A 23,846-nucleotide genomic window follows, 5' to 3' on the forward strand; every position below is an offset into this window, starting at 1 on the left:
AACATGATGATGACATGATATTTGATATTCCATAATATGCGATGATAGTACATGTAAATGGAGATAAAAAACAGAGTAAGAACAATGACAGAGACATAGACAAAGATAGAAACAAAGACAGGGACATACGGACATTGACGACATTGACAGGGACATCAACTTCGACTTACACAATGAAAACAATAAAAAATAATAGGGACATGGGGCCCAACAGACTTGTTATACAGGGAGATTGCTACAGGGAGAGTAGGCCCTATACAGAAAATGGATAATAGAGGACAGCCATCTCAGGCAGTAAAACGATTCATGCGGCTATAGTGTCTGTAAGAAAAATATTAAACATGATTACACTTTGTAGGACCCTTAATTCAGATCATCATTCGTGAAGTCATAAGAAAGTATTGTGGAATAAGACAACATGATAAACTAAGATGATTCTTTAACGTGGTTTTGAAGTTGTTGAGCGAGCTGGCAGTTTTATGGTGAGAGGCAACTCATAAGCCTATGGGAGATTTTGGGGAAAGGTAAAATTGACATTATTATCATGTTGGTATGACTTGGGTGTATCCACGTGAGATCAGTGAAGAGGAACGGATATTGACGAGAGTGCCTAAATAAAAACAGCGAGTGATTGGAAATAGGCCTAAACTATAAAGTATCTCAGTCTTGTGACTTTTAATCAATGCAATTTGGTTACTAGTATGTGGAATTTGAGATTATAGGCTTACCTATGGATACGAAAGTGCTGAGTACAGGACCTTCAAGAGCGCCGCGATCTGTGTCGAATGTCGCGGGACTGAAGCATGTGATATGATTGTTTCCGCATATTATCTTATGTAATGATTTGGCCAGATAGTCCTTTTTTACATCTAAATATTTTGTCGAGTACGTACTATAATCAGGCTTTATCTATAATCAGGGCCCCGTCTATATAAAGCCTTCAAATCAATCACAAGTCCCCAAATCAATCGCAACTTGCATTGCAGCTCACAAGAAACTTGTGATTGATTTCTATCACAAGTCTTTATAAGACAGGCCCTAATTTGTGAAATTACACGCATTACTCAATGATGTTGCTAGCCGGCTGCTACGTACTGTATTCCAGTAACCAGTGAAGCGCAGGTGTGTGTGCACCCTATACTCTTTGTATGTTATGGCAGTGTACACGTACACAATAGCTGCGCGTACAGATTGTGCAATCATTATTGTGGTCTTTGGTAGGGAACATTCAAAGAGCTTAGATGAGTGTGAGAGGAGGGAAAAATATCTTTGAGTACACCGTAGGCCCTACATTCTAGTGAGTATCGAGTAGTCTTCGTTATCACTTACCTCTGCCCTGTGATTGTGACCTGTTCTTGATTAGTGATATCGTACGTATAGTAGTGATTGTTTGTCTTGATCGTTTTGGATACTGATGAGATGACATCGACCTTCTAACTTTTAATACATGTACTGACGACATAAAACACGTTACTAGCGTCTAATCAGTTTATAGACGCAACTGAGCATAGCCAGCAAGGCCCAAGGCAAGGGTAGCTACCTGTGTCTGCAGTAGTCTGTACAGTTGTGATATTCACAACTCGACGAGTTGAAGTGCATGTACAAACTCTTTGCGAACTGTGATTTAAGTTACCTACCGAAGCGAAACAATTTACAAAGCTACTAAATTCGCACAACCCGAGCTCATAGCTTTTCCCAGTCTCCAAAATCACGGGAAGCAGGAATAATGGCAGACCTCATCATCGAAAAGCAAACAATATTTGACTCGGGTGAAAACTGCAAGATGAGCTGGAAAGACGCAATGGCCAACTACAATCGGTCGGACACTCATCTTGAAATTATGGGGAAGCCGGTGATGGAACGATGGGAAACACCCTACATGCACGAATTAGCCAAGGTCGCCTCTTCGAAAGGTATTGTTCGAATCTTTAACGTTCATTGCTGTTGAATAAAAAAAAAAAAAAAACCGGAAAAAAAAATCTGACACATATTAGGCTGTGTTCTGCTAACGTTAAGTTTCACTGTTAGAATGTGAAGTTAGATTTCAATCAACATTCAATCCGACAAAATTGACAAAGTTGTAACGTTATACTCTAATCAGTATTGTTACTTTAATAGACTGAGTGATAGAGTCTAACTAACGTTAGTAGACGTCTATATAGGGCTTGTAAAACCCTAACCAGATGTTAGAACTTCTAAAGTCACAGCGAGTTTAGCCTGTTCTTCTAAGTTCTAACGCTACTACGTAGGCCTAGTCAGAGTAGTACTAACGCTAGTAACAAAAAAGAAAAGAGAAAAACTAACCGTTACTAGTGTTAGCAGTTAGTTAGACAACTAACGTGTGTTTACTTTTCGATTCTGGTATCTACAGACTTACAGTGGTAGGACCCCTTACAATCGTTTAGACTGCTAACGTTAGTGCTAGGGCTAGGTAGTGTAGGCCTAGTAATCGACGGGAGTGGCGCCATGGTTAAGATGTAGGGCCCAGATAGAACTAGATAAGTGCTAAGTTAGTATTACTGCGACCAGCCCCATACGCATATATGCGTATGGGGCTGCTGGTCGCAGTAGGTCCTATTGCTAGGGGTTCTAGTGCTAACAGTAACAGTTAGTACATTGTAGTTTTAAGACACTAACAAGTACCGTAGGCCCTACTAACCGTTACTACTCACTAGAGGAATTCTGTACAGACTAGTAAACTTAGACCCTACTGTGCTATAGTAGACGATCTAGCTAACAGTTACTGAGTTAGGGCTAGGCATATAATAACAGTAAGTAGGCCTAGCCCTAGTGCAATGGTGTTGGTACTGGTAAGATCTAGAAATCTTACCAGTATTTACACTTTTTTACAGTACTTTAATGGGATAGTCTACTGTCTGTACGTGTTCACGTTAGATGTCGTGTTAATACTCGTGCTAGTTTAACGTTTAAGGCCTGCTTACGGCCTTAACTGAGTAGGATCTAATACTAACGCCACATAACGGACACTAACATTAACAACACTTTTTCTGCCTCTAATCTATAACGTTAGCGTTAGATTTAGAAACTCTAAAACTGAGTAGAACTAACGAGTTCTTTAGTACCGGGTACCTGGTACCGGTACTACTACAGTACTAGACTGGTATGTAGACCAGATTCTGTTTCATAAAAATTCAGGTCTCTAAAAACGTGTTAGGCCTACTTTCCCTTTGTTCTGGAAATCTACATTAGATCTAGGTTTATTATTTTTTAGTTGGTCGGGGATGACAGCATTGCGAGACTTTTTTTTTTTTTTTAAGTTTCTAACATGTAACGTGAAGTAGGGTAAACGATGAAAGTGTCTGTTTGGTGTTAGTGAGTATTGTAGTGACGAGGACGAGGGCATTCACGGGTTTACTGTACACTACACACAGGAGTGCCCCGGTAGATCTACTGGAATGTGCAGAAAGGGTGGGTTGGGTGGTGGCGCGTCGCGTTAATGGGAACACCACCCTTCGTCCAAAGCCCCCCCCCCACCCCCCCCCGGTTTTGCCGAAAGGGTGCGTTGGGAGCGTTGGATCGCTTCGCGTTGACTGGAACCCCACCCTTCGTCCAAAGTCCCCTCAGTTTTGCCGAAAGGGTGCGTTGGTACTTGTCTTTTTCTCATGTAATATTAAAAGACGAGTTTTTAATTTATATTTAACCTTCAAACAACCATTTCAAAGAGGCTATCGTCTGGATCGGTTTACACTCTATTACCACTTGGTCTACAGCCAGTTGGTCTAATAACCAGTTGGTCTAGTCATCATTTCGTCCAATTACTGTTTGGTCTAATTATTATTTGTTGTTTAATATCAGTTGGTTAAATATAAATTCAAAATTCGTCTTTTAACCCTATAAAGCCCAAGGGAGGGGGGGGGGGGCACATTTTGCCCCCTACCAGGTTTTCATCCGCCACTCCTTCGCCCCAGTTTTAACCAAATTTGATGACTTTTCCTAAAATCTTATTCCGAACATTTTGATATATAATTTAGCTATATTTGATATTGCTGGTTGCCATGGCAACAATAAACTGACCACCATGTCAGTCAGATTTTCATATTTTTCTGTTCCAATTCCAATTAACCATAATAATTTTATTATAATGTATGAAATGGGCGTTTCTTGGCTGAAATTTGCTGAAGGAGCAAAATATGAAGTAATTATGGCCTGAAATGTTTTTCCTATTATTTCCTTTGTTTTTCTGTGACAATGCCATAAAACAATAGATATAATAGAGATACTTGAAAATAACAGTATTTTCAAAAGATTGCCATTCTATTTTGTGTCATTTTGATTCCTTCACCCAAGTTATTCAATTCAGTTCAGTTCAATTTTATTTCATATTTCCTTTTTCTCAATGATGACATTACAAAATTATTGACAACAAAACAAGAGTACAAAATATATACAATCATGTCTTTTGATTGTAAAAGAAAATTGCTGATATACTTGACACAAATGTACATGGTCACATCGTATGAAAATGTCACTAGTAAGTATAAGAAATATGATGGGGCCTACATAAAAGCTTTAAAGCTTGTAAACTGTAGGTTCCCGAGTTAGGCATATAATTTTACACGGAGAACGGATATGTTTGTCTTGACCAACTAAAATTACACCAGTACAAAATATCGATGAGAATAAACTAATGAACCACATAGATATCGCACAAACCAGACTGCATACAAATCTCGCAGTGTTTGAATAACAAAAATGCTATATTATTAAAAGATGTATCGGTACCATGAAATCACTTGAATAACTTGGTGCTGCGGACAAGGACAAAAGACTGGGAGCATAAAAAGGTTGCTAAAGGCTTGGTAGTGTGTATCCACTAAGTAATAGCTGTTTTAATTTGCGTTTGAAGGTGAATAAAGATAAGGAAGAAGTGATATCTAGAGGGAGATCATTCCATTATCTAGGTCCAGTAAATATAATTGTCTTCTTTGCAAAAATAGTGCGAGTACGGGGAAGGTGATAGGCGTCACTCTGGCGAGTGGGATAACAGTGGATAGAACGATTCCTTTTGAACATGGGGATAGAAACAGATGGTAATTCATTAGTTGTCAGTTTATACATGAAAATTCCGAGATTATAATAAAATAAGTCTGAAATTTTCAGAATTCTGTTTTGATGGAAAAAAAACAATTGGTATGGGCAAAATATCCGGCGTGGTTATACCTCTAATATAATTTGTTTATCACGTTATCAATCTGCAAACTTAAAATTCCGATATTAAGGGAATATGAAATGTGATAGCTATGCATGTACCTATCCCAAACAATACATCACAGGTCTCATAATGTATTATTTCTTTATTTTGTTATGAATAGCCCCCCATGTGGTGACCTTGAGAAATTTCAACCATAAAAGATAATGAGCTTTGACTTGCAGATCATTTGCGGCAAATATGAAAAATATTGGTCTATGATAAGACATATATACTGGGGATAAAGAAATTATACAGAAAAATCATGTTTTTAGCATACTTCCTATGTATTTCTTTATATGTTGGTAAATAGCGCCCTCTATGTGTGACCTTAAAAAAATCAAGTATGCGGTCATGTAGACTATGAGTTGCTCTACCCATGTGCCAAATATGACGATGAAACATCAAACAACAACAAAGTTATATAGGGGGTGGGGCACAATGTGCCCCCCCCCCCCCCCCCCCCCTTGGGCCTGGGAAGGGTCAAAATAGCTTGGGCTTTTTTAGGGTTAATATTACACGAGAAAAAGTACCAACGCACCCTTTCGGCAAAACCGGGGGGGGGGGGGGCTTTGGACGAAGGGTGGTGTTCCCATTAACGCGACGCGCCACCACCCAACCCACCCTTTCGGCACAAGCCGAGTCCAACGTTCAATAGACACTAACAATTAGTAGTGGCCTATCAAAATAATAATGATGGCTAGACCAACTGGTTATTAGACCAACTGATATTGAACAGTCTATTAGACCAACTGGCTGTAGACCAAGTGGTAATAGAGTGTAAACCGATCCGGACGATAGCCTCTTTGAAATGGTTGTTTGAAGGTTAAATATAAATTCAAAACTCGTCTTTTAATATTACATGAGAAAAAGTACCAACGCACGCTTTCGGCAAAACCGGGGGGGGGGGGGGGGGGGGGGGCTTTGGACGAAGGGTGGGGTTCCAGTCAACGCGACGTGACCCAACGCTCCCAACGCACCCTTTCGGCAAAACCGGGGGGGGGGGGGGGCTTTGGACGAAGGGTGGTGTTCCCATTAACGCGACGCGCCACCACCCAACCCACCCTTTCGGCACAAGCCTGCGTGTGGAGGGTGTGGGATCAAGGAGGGGGATATAACCCTCTCATACGAGGGAGTTTTTGCATTGTTAATGTTATGATTGTCATTCACCGATTTGGCGCACACTTTAGGTGTTATAAAGTCCTCAAAGTAAGTTCTGTAATTAAAGTTCGATGTATCATATTTCTCTTATACCCGCATCATCTTCATTAAATATGACATAAGAAAGCCTGATTAATCATCTTTAAAACGACACCTCTCTTGCTATGATTGGGTATTCTTGGATTCGTTGGAATGTGCAAAACAGCTAAGTATGGGGACAGATTAAAAGTGAAAAGTCGCAAAAATTCTGCTATTGATAATAATAGTTTTGGTGGAAAAAGTCCAATGGAATAAGCACTGCTAAAATGACAGAACTTTCAAAAACTCCCATTTCCTAGACATTAGATGACTGTTTCGTCAACCTTTATGTTTTATTTGAATCTGCACATACTACTGCAGTTTTCAATTCATGCACGAAGCCTGGAATTTAATGATAATCTCACAATGCATTCTTTTGAAGCACATTCCTTCCCTGAAACGACAAAGCAAATGGGAATTATAATGTTTGACATAACACGTTTGCTCTATTTTGCAATATTTTACATTTGACCTTCCCTCATACTCGGTCATATTGTGCATTCCAGGAACACCCAATCGTAGCAAGTAAGGTGTCATTTATATAATATGTTTGCCCACAACATTTTCACGAGGAGGAGGGAAACTGCCCCTTCGCTCCCGTAGGATCGTCGCCTCTGATCATCCCTGGGCTACCATGTATCCTGACTGAGTCATCATCGTTTGCCGTTTGGTTTCATTTTGTTTTGTTTTGTTTTTCGTGGGTAATTTTTTTTTTTTTTTTAGATGGTCTCGAGTGGTGCTCGGCATAGCAGGTATGCTGGTACATGTATGGTATTTGTTTCAACATCTGAACCATTTATTTTTTAAAGTCGATATTTCTATTTACGAGCGAGCAAGTGACATGCAGTATACCGAAATTAATACAAGTGCATATCACATTTCTTCTTCTTTCATTTTTTATGCCAATTTCAGAGGGATGTTTGTACGGGCCATCACCTCTTCCCTCTATGCCCTTGCTGGCAGGGTACACTAGTATAATTATGCGCCTTGAGCACACTACAGAGTGTATGTGACGCAATGAAGTCGCATATGAACACAGTCATTAGATTATTATCAGAGGGTATTGTACGGTTCGCTTTCTTCAGGATAACCACAAGCCATCATAAAGGTGCAATGGAAATAATAAGCATTCTATTATGCTCTGTGATTGTTCATGAGTATTCCAATTCTTGAGATCTCGGAAATTTTACCTCCCAGTCCCAATCAACACGAATGCCACAAAGGTCCTTAACAATATTATACCAGTCCTGTACTTCGTCATTCACTCTCAATTTAACCAAAACTAGGCCGGAGGGCCCCCCCCCCCCCATTTTTCAGCAGTCCATCTTATTTATAATTTTGAGTATTTTGTGTTTTATAATGTCGCCTTTCAAAAGGGGGTCGTGTGCTGGAAATTGGTTTCGGATTAGCCATTGCGGCCACCAAGATTCAAAGAGCCCCGATTGACGAGCACGTCATCATCGAATGCAACGATGGTGTGTTGGAGCGCCTGGAAGAATGGCGCAAGACGCAGCCCCGCCCGGTGACACCTCTCAAGGGATTCTGGGAGAATGTAGTACCAACTCTATCGGACTGCCAATTCGATGGTACATGCATTGTTTGTTTTTTTTATTGTTTTTTTTTTAAACAGATATTAACACCATTTAAACTGCTGCTTCGCACAATTGCATACATGCATGTATGTATGTATGTATGTACGTATATAAATATATAAACAGTACTGAGAGAAGATTTATCTTGTTATCTATTTTGTTTTTACAGGTACTGGTATTTTCTATACTCCAGAGTATTATTGTCATTTTCTTTTCTATAGGTTGGTCCAGAGTGGCAATCGTGATGCTCCTTATCTTTTTTTTTAATTCATTTATTTATTTATTTTTACATACGCGACGTCTACTGCTACCCACGCCTTCATTTCGACAAATTGGCTGTCATAAGACGTGTGGCAATGATATTTCATTGTTCATTCAACCTGGATATCATAAATTGCTAATATTCTAGAAGAAAATGTATTATTTTTCGTAATCTCCGTGGTTCGTTAATATGAGATCCCACTCGTGCGCATGCGCAGTCAATTCATTCGTAGCGTGTGTTTCTTAGCGGTCAAGTCGCCATTTTGAGCTCTAAATTTCGCCGATTTTCTTTCACTTTGCGATCTTTCGCGTTCTAGTTTTCGGGGTTTCATTGGTTATTTTACCTCCCCGATCGTTTGGTAGTATTTTTGGAGAGTGATGGAAGCGAATTCGGGTTCTTCCACGAAGCCGAATTTCCCGCACGAGAAGCTGGTTCGCGATGCGGGTTCCACCAGCATCGCCAGCGGACCGCGAGCGGGTCCCTCCCCCGGCAGCGATCCGGGGGGAAAGGGTGGTAAAGACGGCAGCGGCGAGCTCGGCTAGCCGCGGTGGTAAAGGCACGGGGAAAGCCAAAGGCAAAGCACCGGCGAAGATTACTTCTCCTCCTCCCGTGATTGCACGGAAGTTCACCAAGTCGGCTGCTACCTCTGAGGTCTCAGACCCTTTGATTAAGAAGCCCTCGATCATGATTGACTCTGAGTTATTAGCCAAAGATTCTCGGGCTGTCCAGGACTGCATTCGTGCAGATCCTATTTCAAAGAAGGACAGTCAGGCCTGCATTCGTGCAGAGCCTCCACAGACCACGACCTCGAAGTCGGGACCAAGCACTAGTGTTGGTGGCTCAAATTTTGAACATCGTCTGAATAAACTGGAAGAGATGCTGGGAAAATTGGTGGATCATTTGCCACTTTCTCATCCACAGACTCGTAGTAGTCATGACACGAGAAGTCTCGGAGATGAGGATGATAATCTCCTTTTATCTGACTATGAGTATGACTGCGATCAAGATGATGGGCCTTTTGGCTGTAAACTTACACCAGCGTCTGACTCACAGACTTCTGATTTCAGTGCTGAAACAAGCACTGAAGATAATGCTACTCCTGCCTCTGGCAAGAATGTAGCCATCCCAGCTATCGCAGCAAAATTCGCAGTGCCTCTCAGCGTGGGGAAACCCTTAGATGAGGATATTGCTGGGTCGGTATCCTACCTTGTCAGCCACACTCTTGAACAGGCTGCCCTAGAGGAGACTGGTAAGAAGTACACTAGCCCAGAAAACTGTCCACTACTTGACGTGCCCAAAGTCAACTTGACAATTTGGGAGAATCTCAACCCTACTACCCGGGCTATAGGGACCTGAAGCTACAGCGTATTCAGAGCGCTCTTGTAAAAGGCATCACTGCCTTTGCGCAGACCCTTTCTGCTTCGGAGCTGTCAGAAAAACAGCAGGACGCTCTCGGACTCCTGTGTAGCTCTAATTTTGAGCTGAACGCTTTGAGGAAGGACCTCATTAAACCTGGCTTGAATGCAAAATTTGCACACTTGTGCAAGCCTCAGAACCCTGTGACCAAACAGCTGTTTGGTGATGACTTAGGAAAGAAAGTCAAAGACATCCAGGAAGAACAAAGAGCAGCAGCCGGTGTTGTGAAAGGCTCAAAACCTTTCTCAACAGGTAACTCCCGTCAGCGTCCATATTCGCAGTCACAGTCTCATTATCACCCTTACCGCCGACAGACGGAAGCTAATTACCGTAGAATGAGATCAGCGGGGTGGACCACGCCAACCGTACAGGCTGGGTCGGTACAGCGGCCTTTTTTAGGCCAGCGTTCGTGGAAGCCACACACTGCCACCCCGATGACCAGACCCAACATGGGCAGCGGCCGACAGAGCCCTCAATACCGGGGGTTTGCGGGGGCCCGCAAGTAACTGAGCATGTTAAACCAACAGTCTCCTCATCCTCTGCAGAGGTGAGTACATGCCCTCTCATAAATCTTGCTTGTTCAATGGTGGGTGGGCGACTGAAAAATTTCTATGACAAATGGAGAAGCCTGACTTCAGATCCATACATTTTGAATGCTGTCAAAGGATACAAACTCGAATTTGATCCTAATGAATTCCCTACTGTAAGAGGGAAAGAGTTGTATAATTTATCTCGCAGTTCAGAGCTTAACAGTCAAATAGAGGAAGAGATTTCTCGCCTCTTAGCTAAAAATGTGATTGAACTTTGCGAACATGAGAATGGAGAATTCATCTCCAATATTTTCACGAGACCCAAAAAGAATGGTTCCTTACGAGTTATCCTTGATCTTTCTGATCTTAATACAGGCATCCTTTATCAGCATTTCAAAATGGACAACATACATACAGCCTTGTCACTGCTCAGCCCAAATTGCTACATTGCATCTATTGATTTACAAGATGCATACTATTCAGTTCCCGTCCATCCATCATCGAGAAAGTATTTGCGTTTCTATTGGCAAAGTAAACTGTACCAATACAAGGCCTTACCTAATGGTCTCAGCTCGGCTCCCAGACTGTTTACAAAAATGCTGAAGCCAGTGTTTGCCCAGCTTAGAACAGAAGGACATGTAGTTATGGGTTATCTTGATGACACTTTGATAATTGGGAGATCTAAGGATGCTACCCAAAGGGCTGTTTCAGCTACCACTAAGCTTCTAACAGAGCTGGGGTTCTTAATTCATCCTGAGAAGTCAGTACTTAGCCCAGGCCTAGACCTAGAGTTCCTTGGGTTTCATTTGAATACTAGGTCAATGCACATTACTTTGCCAAGGGAAAAACAAGATGACATTTATGAGGTTTGCACCTCCCTCTTATCCCTTGCCACCCCATCCATTCGAAAGGTTGCTAGGGTCATAGGGAAAATAGTTGCCACGTTCCCTGCAGTACAGTATGGCCCACTGCATTACAGTAAATACAAGAAGACAATGCACATGGCCTGCTTGTGGTACCAAATTGGCCTACACAGGCCTGGTTCCCTCTCTTGACAAGTATGATGAGTGAAGAACCTTTGATCTTGAAAAGAAGCAAATCCTTGCTGACACAACCAGTATCTAAGGCTACCCACCCACTCTGCACTAAACTCGATCTTCTTTGTTGCAGGATTGGCGTTCACAGTTCGAGATAAAGGGACTACAGGACAGGACTGTGGACGTGTTGTGTGCATCTTGGAGACTGTCTACACGCACACAATATGGAACTTACATTAAGAAATGGCAAGAGTATTGCAGACAGGAAACTTTGAACAGTCACTGCACTGCTGTAGAAAGTGTTATAGAATTTTTGAGTTATCTGTTTCATGTACATAAGTTGAGTTACAGTGCTATTAACTGTGCCAGAAGTGCTTTGGCCTCGGTGGTGCTGTTGGAGAACAGCAACTGTACAATTAGTACACATCCTTTGGTGACAAGATTCATGAAAGGTGTATTTCATTTACGAACTCCGCTGCCACGGTACAACCATATCTGGGACGTTAAAATCGTGTTAGATCATCTCCGCAAAATGTCACCAGCCAGTAAGCTATCTTTGTGTGAACTTACTCATAAGCTGTGTATGTTGCTCGCACTCACTTCGGCACAAAGGGCACAGACTTTGTTCTACATTCATATTGATGGCCTGGTTTGGAAGGATAATAGCGTAGAGATTCATGTCAGTGACTTGGTAAAACAGAACAAGACCTCCGACAGAGTAGGGAGTACGACTACAATTGAAGAGTATCCTTCAGAGAAGAGACTCTGTGTGGTACGCTACCTGAAAAAGTACATTGAGCGTACAAAAGTGATGAGAGATACGGAAAGGCACCTGTTCATATGTCATAGGAAACCTCACAAACGAGCCAGTAAGCAAACCATCTCCAGGTGGATAAAGGAGACAATGAGTCCGGCGGGTATCGACACTAGAATTTTCAAACCGCATTCTACAAGGGCTGCAGCAGTCTCTACTGCAAAGACAGCAGATGTGCCCATAGCGGACATTCTGAAACAGGCCGGATGGTCTAATGAGGAAACCTTCAACAGGTTCTATGATAGGCCGTCGATCAGGGCAGGACCTACATGTAGGTTCTCCTGGCGGTACTGGATAATCATTGAAGAGAAAGAGTATTATTGGTGAGCTACTATGTCATTCTTATCACCATACATTGCTTGGTTTTTGCAGAAATGCGACCACTTGCTTCAAAATCTCATATTAACGAACAACGGAGATTACGAAAAATAATAAATAAATTAAACGAGAACTTACCTGTTTGAAGTTTGATTTTTATTATTTGAGTAATAGGAGTGTGAGTTAATATGCCCTCCACTCCCACCCTCAATTCAAACTTCAAGGTAATGTTCTAATTACTCCGTCAATTTACAGTGTATTTCCAGATTGTGGGATTGTGACAGTGGTCGCATTTCCTCATGGATCAGGCAAATCTCACTTGACCCAGTTGGGTCTTTGGTTCAGTTCTCTCACCTAAGTTGACATTATGTATTAGACGTCGGAAGACAGTCCGATTGCTTAGGTGGAGATTTGCCTGGGCGACGAATATTGACTGCGCATGCGTACGAGTGGGATCTCATATTAACTCACACTCCTATTACTCAAATAATAAAAATCAAACTTCAAACAGGTAAGTTCTCGTTTAATTTATTTATTTTACCTTGGCAAATATCAAAATCACTTATGATTCTCACATGTCCCTTTCTTCTTTCAATTTGCCACCAGGGTAGTACTGGTATCTGCAGTAGTGAGAGACGATAAAGGGGTCTAAAAATAGTTTGATTCCCAAATCTGGGTACTTTTCCAATGTATTTATTCACTGCTTTTTCGACTTCAGATACTCTTTGTACGTCTGCTTCATTGTCAGTCTTTCCGTTATTCAATCTGTTCGCAAGAATTTTCCCTCGATATCAAGGGATAGAGATACAAATGTACAAAAACGAGTAGATAAGCTTATGAAATAAATCAAAACAAAACCAAAAAGGCAGTCAAATAAACGCTCTTAAAATTTTGTCATCAACTGGCAGCTCTTCCATTGGTTCAAACAAAATTTACGGAAATAGTCCTTTTTGTTCTACAGTTCTGCAGCTACAACCCTTTCCCGCGTGAATATCGTCATTGCTGGGTTATTGCAACATTTATATTCACCAGCTGTTCGCTGAGACAGTTAGAAAGATGTAATTGCTTCTTTTGTAGACTTACTTCTACAGAACCCTCCAGAAAAAGAAAAAGGAAGAAAAAAAGAAATTGCATGTAGATGTATGTGAGGTAAATGGGAAAGTCGTGAAGGGATAACATCGCTTCGTCTTTAACTTTTGAAATCTGATATCTTTCAGATTTCATACCCGATTTGTAAGAAATGTGTTCTTTGCCGTTTCAAGTTCATTCTTCTCTTCTCTTCTCCCAGAATACAAGCAGGCCGTACAGTGACGATTTTTTTTAATCATTATTGGTTTGTCACCAGGCATACTCTACGATACGTATCCGCTCTCAGAGGACACTTGGCACACCCATCAGTTTGATTTTATCGAGAACCACGCCCACCGACTCCTGAAGCCTGGAGGGGTACTCACCTATTGCAATTTGACCTCATGGGGCGAGCTGATGAAGACCAAGTACACTGACATCGAGGAGATGTTCAAGGTACCACACACTATGTCCAACATTTTCTTTGTTTGTTTGTTTGTTTTGTGTATTTGTTTGCTAGTTTCCATTTTGTGGTCTTGATCCATGCAGGAGTACAATCACTGATTCAAAACGGGAACGTACTAGTAAATATCATTATCTGCTTACGAAGGAGAAGCATTCCATAGATGGGGAAAGTCATTTATTTGGCTGCGATATCATGCTGAAAGAACATCAGCTCATTTGAACTACTCATGAGATGCGGAACATGTAGCGTTGATCTTTTATAGCATGTAGTATCATTAGTGATTGAATAATAAGTATGTAGTGGGCATACACTGAAAATATCTTTTAGTCAATTGACAAATTAAAGTTTGTCATACAGGTGGTCTTATTTGACAAACTAATAACTTGTCAAGTAATTTGTCATGCATGTGGCCTTACTTGACAAATTTGTGTGACAACTTTTAATTCGTAGTGTAATGGGTCTTATTTGACAAATTTTCATCTAGTCATGACAAATATTTATTTGTCGTGAAAAGTGGTCTTATTTGACAAATTTTAATTTGTCATTTGTCATGCAAGAAATTTAATTTGTAGTGCACCAAAATTAATTCGTAGAGCGCAAAAATTAATTTGTCATGCATAAAAATTCATTTGTCATGCAAAGAATGAATGTGTAATACAAGTTATTTGTCATGCAGTAGTTTGTCGAGTATGATTATGCGTTTGTCATGCATAAACAAATAGCTACTGTAATTTTACTTTATCTATACATTGTGAGAATACTGTTTGGCACAAAAATCAATTCATACAGGAAATCAGAAATAATATCAGCAACTACTTTATTATCAGGAGAGCAGATTTCCATCAAAACAGAGCAAAACTGTAAAGATTCAATTACTTGAATTTTAATGACATTGATGAATACAAATTGTGGGAAAAAAAAACATCTCGTACAGATTATTTCTAGGAATGTTTAGGTATACATACTCTTAACAATCTTTCATTGCAACTGTAGAATTTATGTTCACAAATTATACCTAATTTCAACATTTTAACATTTTGGTTAACTGCTGAAGAAGGAACAGATTGCGTCACGAGGATATAAGGAATAACAACATCCTAATGTCTATTTATTAATTTGAACAGTTTATATTATTTCATACACATTCAATTACTTCAATTTTAACAACATTGTGGAATACAAATTGTGGAAAAACATATAGTACACATTATTTTTTGGAATGTCTATCGATTTCTATGTTTTTTATTGAAAATTGTGTAACCATACCAACACAATGTTGGACATTAAGAAAAAAAATGAAGTTAGCACAATACATAGCCATCACATGTGCCAAATTTCAAGCCAAATGTTAAAAGGAATTCACCATATAAGTGTATCAATTTCATTCAAAATACACTGTTACCATGGCAACATCTTCTCCACACTGACAAAAGATTTTTTGTGCAAATCTAGGTAATGTAGAGGTAACATGTGCCGAACTTGAAGAAAAATGCTATAAACAGAGAGAGTTACGATGAAATCGAAATGTTTGTCTGATTTTCATTCAAAATGCACTGTTACCATGGCAACATATTGTTAAACAATGATGAAATATAAAGTTTGCATATATCTGTACTATAATGGTTGCATGTGCCAAATTTAAATCAAATGCTCAAAGATTGAGGGAGTTTCCCAAATCCACAATATTTTTATATAATTTTCATTCAAACTTTGCTTTACCATGGCAACACAATGATCAACAATGACGAAAGGTTAAGTTTGCACATATATGTACCACAGTGGTCAGGTGTGCCGAATTTCAAGCTAAATGCTCAAAGACTGAGGGAGTTGGCCGACTCCACATGCTTATTGGTGAAAAAATGTTGTTACCATGGCAATGCACTGTTCAACAATAATGACAGATTAAGTTTGAACATTTATATTCTATTATAGTGGTCACATGTGCCAAATTTCAAGCCAAATGCTCAAAAACTGAGGGAGTTAACTGAATCCACAATATTTTTGCATGATTTCATTCAAAATATATCCACTGTGACCATGGCAACACACTGATCAACAATGACGAAAGACTATGTATGCTCATCTACATACTATAGTGGTCGCATGTGCCAAATTTCAAGCTAAATGCTCAAAGACCGAGGTAGTTACCTGAATCCACAATATTTTTGTATGCATTTTAGTGAAAAGATGCTGTTACCATGGCAACGCATTGTTCACCACTGACGAAAGATTAAGTTTGCGCATCTTTATGCTACACGTACAGTGGTTGCATGTGCCAAATTTCAAGCCAAATGCTCAAAGAGTGAGGGAGTTAACTGAATCCATAATATTTTTGTATGATTTTCTTTCAAAATATGTCATTACCATGGCAACACATTGATCACCAATGAAAGATTACGTTTACACATCTACGTACCACAGTGGTCATGTGTGCCAAATTTCTAGCTTAATGCTCGAAGACTAAAGGAAGTTAGCTGAATCCACATTATTTTATGTTTTTAGGTAAACAAAACCCTGTTACCATGGCAACCCATTGCTCACCACTGACGAAAGATTAAGTTTGTACATCTATATACTATGGTGGCAATGTGTGCCAAATTTCAAGTCAAATGCTCTAAGACTGAGGGAATTAACTGAATATTTTCATATGATTTTCATTCAAACTATGCTGTTACCATGGCAACACATTGATCAACAATGACAAAAGAGTAAATATGCACATCTACGTACCATAGTGGTCACATGTGCCAATTTCAAAGCAAAATGCTTTAAAACTGAAGGAGTTAGGCTAATCCACACATTTTTGTATTTGATTGTTTAAGAAAAAAACTGCTGTTGCCATGGCAACAGATTTATCAACACACACATCAAAGGTGTTTTGCACAAATATTCATTACGTTGATCGCATATCCCAAATTCAAACTGAATTGCTGCAAAACTAAGAGAGTAGTGCAATCCACAATATTTTGTAAGATTTTAACGAAAATCTTCCGTTGCCATGGCAATGCATTACGAAATACTCATGAAAAAGTTGTCTTGCGCATCTGCCTGTGATACCGGTCACACATGCCAAATTTGAAGTCAATTGCTCAAAAAATGAGAAAGTAGCTCAAGTCACAAGTTTTTATGAAAATATGCCATTGCCATGGCAACGCATTATGCGATACTAACGAAAAAGGTGTCTTGTACATTACCTTTGATAGCGGTCACACATGCTAAATTTGGGGTCAATTGCTCAAAAAATGAGAGAGGAGTTTGATCCACAAGATTTTGCAATGGACCAACCGACCGTCTGGCCATCCAACCTCAGAGTGATTCCTATATACCCCCCCCCCCCCCCCCCCACCCAATACACACTATGTGTGGGTGGGGGTACAAAAACTCGAGTATCTTCTTCCATGGAATTTTTTATTTTGATTGGCTGTTGGGTATAGTTGTCATGCTAGTTACCAAGTTACCATAATTGTAACTTTTATGCAACGGGCCCCTGAACATTCCTAGAGTAATGTAAATGAAATACATAGAAACAAGCCAAGGACAACACGGTTGCTGTGAGGATGTCACCAACTGCACAGACAGTACAGTTTTCAACTTTGACCGTAAACTCGGTGGAGTCCAGTGGGGATTCTTCATCCGTCAACATCGAGACAGGATCTACCGTGTCGTCATCCTTTAAGTAAAAGAGACAAAGATGAAGCCAATTTAGTATCCAGTTTTATTTGTATTATTATTTTACAAATACAGCACTTTATAATTAGTAAATTATGAAATTATTTCATTTACAACAGACAATGATATTCTAAATATCATTTTATCTTTGGGGTGTATCCCCCCAAATTGTAGAATTTCGGGCATTTCATGAGTATGCAGATAATAGAGCTCAGATGACCACGGTCACCGAGTCATGTAACAGTATAAGCCTGCATTCATATGCATTTAAATGAAGCCAATGTCATGGCTCAGTGAATGCATGAACCAAAAACTGTGGCTTCATGGTTCCCACTGCAATGATTTTCAAGATGACCTATAGTTTCCAGAAATAAGTGAAGGTAGTATAGTAGCAAAACTACTTAGCCAAAATCAACAATCATGGTCAATCTACTCATCATTAGCAAAAAACCAATTAAATGAATACAAGTACATAAAAACAAAGGTTTTCTGACATACGAAATTACCATAAATTTACCATCCCTATTTTTATGGGGGCCATCAGATCATGCAGCTGTCTGGTGTTTGCAAGACATTAGTTAGTTTATTGTGCCTTCTTGGACATGAATAACAGTGGCAAGTTTCAGATCACAGTACACAATTCACAGACTCATATATCTTGCTTACTTGAATGTTACATAGAATAGGACTGAACCATTGCATGTATTGAGCAGAGTCATTAATAAATATCAAGAGAACCTCAAAAATATGTTCAGTTCTTTTTCACAAGATGGTGGGAAATTTTCCACCCTGCCCACAAATTAACTTGTGTAATAATAGAAAGTCTACTATAAATTGAAGACTCCTTTTCTTTTACCTTTTGTCTGACGAAGCTGCCACTCTCCTTCAGCAACACCGGGATGACAGTAATAGCAGCCTTTGACTCTGCATCTATTATAATTAAGGGGGGAAAAAAGAAAATAGGACTACATTTGATAAGTGAATTGACTGTGATCAATTTCAGACTCTTGTCTGACCATTGCAAACACAAATCAATATCATTAGTGATTAAACCAACATAACAAATGAGGGTTATAAGAAGTGAAGGAGAACAACATTCCAAAAAATCTTAAACACAAATCAGAAAATTATCTTTGGGCATTAAGAAATTATTGGGAACATCAGTTGGGGGCTGGACCCCCTCCCACACCTCTGTCTTACAAAGGTTAAAGGTTGCATTGCTAGAGACATGTGCAGCCTAGGAATTGAGATTTTATGGGTTACATCAGGAAACTGAAATCATAAATTTAGAAAAATAAATAAAATGTATACTGCCTATGTCTGTGAATATATGCATTCTATGAAAAAAAAAAACTTTATCATAAATTTTAAAGAATGAACAAATAAATAAAAAAAAATCACCCAAGAACTTGCCTTTCCTTCAATCTCCATCATCCAGTTTGATGATATCTTCAATGACTTCATCAGTCCAATTTGCTGGCGAAGTAGGTTTACCCCTCCGGCTGTTGTAGCAATGCAGCTTTGCAGGATTGTTGCGGCTTGCGTCTTAAGTCCTGCATCTCACAGACTGATGATACCCTCCTCTCTACCATGTATCCGACGAAATTCAGCAAGGAGCAAAAAGATAAATCAAAATACATTTATTAGGATATTAAAGTCTAATGATTTTTAACATTTTTCACATGGAATGTAGCTTTGCCACTGAAATGTATCTCTCTCTCTCTCTCTCTCTCTCTCTCTCTTTCTCTGGTCTCTCAACTCAGCTGCACTTTACAACCTCATAGTAACAGGGAATGCTGCACAGTAATAGGGCCCAATTTCGCACACACATTAAAAAAAAAAAATTATTAGGGCCTATTTAGGGAAGGACTAACCCCGGAGCCCTCCCATGACAGTGGGAGGGCCCTGAAGCATTTGCATTGTATGTTAAGTAGCAGTATGGTAAGGGTACCACCTATTGGCAGGGTACCTTGACATCGGCACCCTGCGTATCATGGCTGTTTGCGTATAAAGGTACGTCGGGGAATAAGTGCCATAAGCTATGAAAACAATAAAAACGAAGAAATGAAAATCTAACTCACAAACAAACTAACAAATCCGTTTCAATATTAGACATCCGCTCAGTAATGACGCATTGCTGTGAAATTCACGTGTATTACCTATGGAGGGAGGGGGTGCCGATCATTACGTCCCCTTTTGAGCTGCGCGAAGAAAATGGAACGCATGCACTAAAATTGTGTTATTTTAAAATGGAGACTCAGAATCAACGAAACGGTCACGACATTCAAAACTGCAGGGGAGATGGCATGTTTGAGATAAGAATTAGGTGAATTTGTTTTATACTTTTGGAATAAACAGGATACAAATCCTTAGGGTGACAATCGGATAGGTGGTACCTTCAATCATACACCTTCCTACTACTAGTACTAGTCCACTAACCATGGTTCAGTATATTAAGTACGGTACAGGCACCGATATTAAAAGTGCCCAATTTAAAAAAAAAAAAAAAAAGCTGACAATTGTGACCCAAATAGAAAACATCAATAACATTGCGAAGCCCGCCACTTTTATTCAGTAATTGAAGCTACTTTAGTACATATTCAAATTAACTTTTTTAAAACCGCGAAGAATACAGACTGTGACATTGTGTTAATATCCACACCTCGCACTACGTGCGAGGGCGCGGGCTGTCGCAGTTTAGGGAAGGACTAGACCTAGCCCGACCAGACGCTCTTTGTTACAACTACGCTATGTGAATCTACGTACAGTGTACTGTACATGTACACAACCTATATACTGTAGTCTGTACGTTTGCTCCGTAGCAGCAACTGGGCTATGTATAGTTAGGGAAGGACTTGACTAGATTACTGACACCGCGATTTCAAGTTAAAATGTTTACTTTTGAAAAAAAATGCTTGAATTTTATAAAGAAAGTCAATTTGGAACATTCAACTATCGAATTTCTAGATAACTGATGTGCTTGAAAAAAAAAAGCACGGTAACGTTAATACTAATATAGCCCCCACCATTGTTAGCATGCGTGATTTTGCGCTTGTTACTTATCAAGCGACACTACTGTACTAGACTCTACAGACTGTACAGTACAGCGATCATAATGACATTATTAAAGTAACAGTACATGGTTTTTGCACATCAACCTACAAAGTAACACTAAATTCATTCAAGTATCAAAAACGCCAAATAGATCTCGTCTACTTACAAGTCACTGATATTTGGAGGTCCTCATCTGGACGTCAGACGTTTAGAAAAGCGATCTAAGTTAGATATCGAAGACGAAGCTGAAGCGAATGATCGACGAATACCGTACTGTATGTACTCGCGAATGCGTCGGCCGCCAGCGCGCGTCGTAGCTGTAATAGCTAGTACGTATGTGTGTACGTGTGAGCTGCATGCATATGCATGCAGCACGCACGTGCACGAAATCCATTCTAGCAGCTGCGCGCACTCGATCGGTACCCATGGCTATGTTATGATTTTACACAGGTTTATGTAATTTTGGCGCGTATGATGCATGACAAATCATTTTAAGATTTAGAAACCCGTTTGATTTTAATTCGTCATGAAACTGGGCGATCAGTGTTACCTGATTCGTAATGTATGAACTGAAGTTCGTAGTGTTTAAGAAGACTTGTACAGTACCACTTCGGGTGACAATGCGAATTTGTACTGAATCATTGTTAAACAAATGTAAGATTCGTCATGACATTGTCGTTTGTCACTCGGGAATTTTCATTCGTCATTACATGATATTAATTCGTAATTACATTTCAAAGAATCGTACTGCGAGTAAAAACATTTGTAGTGAGTGATGAAAAGTTGTCATACCACTCATGACAAATTACTTGACAAACTTTTGAGGATGACCTACGAATTAATTCTTTCAGTGTACGGTCCCTGTATCTTTCACTTCATTCCGATGTACATGTTGTATAGAAGAGGGGAGGGGTTGTATGACGTTATTGAAGCAGTGTGCACTGAATTCGATTTCTTGAAAAAAAAAAAATGCTGCCTTTGTTCAGGGTGCCTCTACAGCCCAGAGAGGTTGAATTGTGGGGCATACATGTTTATATTAATGATGAGTGGGTAAGTAAGTAGGCCTACCTAATTCAGATTCTTCACTTTGAAAATTGCTAGATTGTTGTGACGGTGATTGTTGATGATTGTTGATGATTTATCTCAAGATGGTTGCAGTTTTGTCTCAGGGGCAGTTGAATAGGGAAAATAAAAACCCACTAGATTGGATAAAGAACAGTGAGAATTCAATTTTTCCATCTGCATTCTCTTCTATATCCTCACAGCTCACTCTATACACACAAAGCAAACCATCCTTATGTAGATGTCTGCAGATCTTCAAATTGGTATCCATTTGGTAGCAGTCAGGGGGACCAACCAGTCAGTTAGGGACCGCAAAACGTGTTTCTTAAGAAAATGATAATAGTAATGATAAACTTTAAAGAATAATAATTCATACACGATTATAACTAAGCCCAGAACTGTCCGAGAGTCAAACCCAGGAATTCTTCCCGTCGAAGTGGGTATATGTGTGTGTGTGTGTGTGTGTGTGTGTGTGTGTCATTGGGTATGTTTGTGGGAGAGGGGAGCATTCCCCCCACCCGGCTCGCAGCTCGTGAGCGTCATAAAGGTCCAATCCCGGACGAGTCCCTTCCTTAATAGTGAATGTCTTTGAGTGAGCGCTCATTAGGGCTTTTTACACTTGTAAATTTTTGCTTAGCCCCGGACTATCGGTGGGGCTAAGGGGGGGGGGGGGGGGGGGGCCTTAGCCCCACCGTTGGTACGGGACTATCCTTAGCCCACTTTCTGTTTACACTCGTTTTTGCCAAAGTGGGCTAGCCCCACCGATAGTACGGTACTATCTGGCCCTGCAAAATAGCAGGAGTTAGCACCGCAATTGCGGTGCCAAGCAAGTGAGTGTAAACAGAACGAAAAAATAATCCTGGGCTAAGCGACGGAGACGAAGTCCGACCCTCACTGACCAATCAGAAACGAGGCAATCAAGTGCTGCCGGTGCGTGCGTGTACGTGTACAGTACACAGCGTAATTATGAATATTCATGTGGTTTGGAAAGTCCGGGGCTAAGAAATACGAGTGTAAAAAGGTCAGTTTTCTCCTTAGCCCCGGACAAGAGATAGTACGGGACTAATTGGCCAGTGTAAAAAGCTGAAAAAATTGGTACGGGACTAACGATAGTCCTGGGTCAGAGAAAGTCCGGGGTTAAGAAACACAAGTGTAAAAAGCCCTACTGACTGTTTGGTTGGTCTCTGCTTGCTTTGATAACGATCTCTTTTTGCTGTTGTTTTGCAGGAGACCCAAGTTCATCATCTGGTGAAAGCTGGCTTTGCTGAAGAAAATATATCCACGGCGCTCCTGCCGATAAGCCCTCCAGCTGAATGCCGCTACTACTCCCACAATTTCATGATTACACCCGCCATTGTCAAAGCGTAAATCTCTCCAGGACGATTTTTTATTGTTTCCAATATCAAGTTTTCTACATTTGAGGCTGATTTTGATTGTTACAAGAGTTTAGCAGTCAACTTCCTTGTGAACGGAAGGACTGTTTCAAACTCGATTTTAATATTTTACGATTGTGATTGTTGCAAAAGGTACATACGAACATGACAAATGAGCATTGATATTACCCCCCCCCCCCAAAAAAAAAAAAGGTATAATCGCAATCATAACTGTCATTACTATCTTATCAAGTAGGCTGACTATTTTTGCGATAACCAGTGCAATCAGTAATGTCATCGCTGATGCTTCAAAGTGTACCATACGCAGCTTGGAGGGGTGCAGTTCGCTGCATTTGTTTCTTTCGTATATTTCCTGTAACGTCATTCATTCATATAACTATTATTCTGTATTGATTCTATCTTGAACAGCTGAAAGTAGTATACTAATTTGAAAGTTGTAATTTACTGTTAGATCACCTCACTCACTAGAGTGCATGGCTCACAAGTCCACATGACATAAAATGGAAACCACAACTACATGTACGTGGCATCAAATGCCACACTTATATGTAAGGTAGAGCAGTTAATGAGCTTCATTAATGAGCTGATCTTGTGATGAATGTTTAGGGACAGTATAGCTTTAAAAAAAAATGTTCGTATGACTGCTATGTCAAGCATAATTGATGGCCTGATAGAATTTCGAAATTTAGCAAACAGGTTTATACACTCCAAAATCA

General features: G+C 40.0%; 1 protein-coding gene across 1 annotated transcript; it reads left to right on the top strand.

Annotated features, from left to right (window-relative positions):
- Window positions 1-1,712: 1,712 nt before the first annotated feature.
- LOC139720902 (guanidinoacetate N-methyltransferase-like) lies at window positions 1,713-23,104 on the top strand. The gene is made up of 4 exons (XM_071632229.1): window positions 1,713-1,913; window positions 7,825-8,034; window positions 13,763-13,941; window positions 22,964-23,104. The coding sequence occupies exons 1-4, from the start codon at window positions 1,727-1,729 to the stop codon at window positions 23,102-23,104; spliced, it is 717 nt and encodes a 238-aa protein (XP_071488330.1). The 5' UTR covers window positions 1,713-1,726.
- Window positions 23,105-23,846: the final 742 nt, after the last annotated feature.

The sequence above is a fragment of the Diadema antillarum genome, unplaced genomic scaffold (assembly GCF_040938485.1).
Source record: "Diadema antillarum isolate AM-2024a unplaced genomic scaffold, OU_Dant_1.0 scf00000134, whole genome shotgun sequence".
NCBI classification, from domain to species: Eukaryota; Metazoa; Echinodermata; class Echinoidea; order Diadematoida; family Diadematidae; genus Diadema; species Diadema antillarum.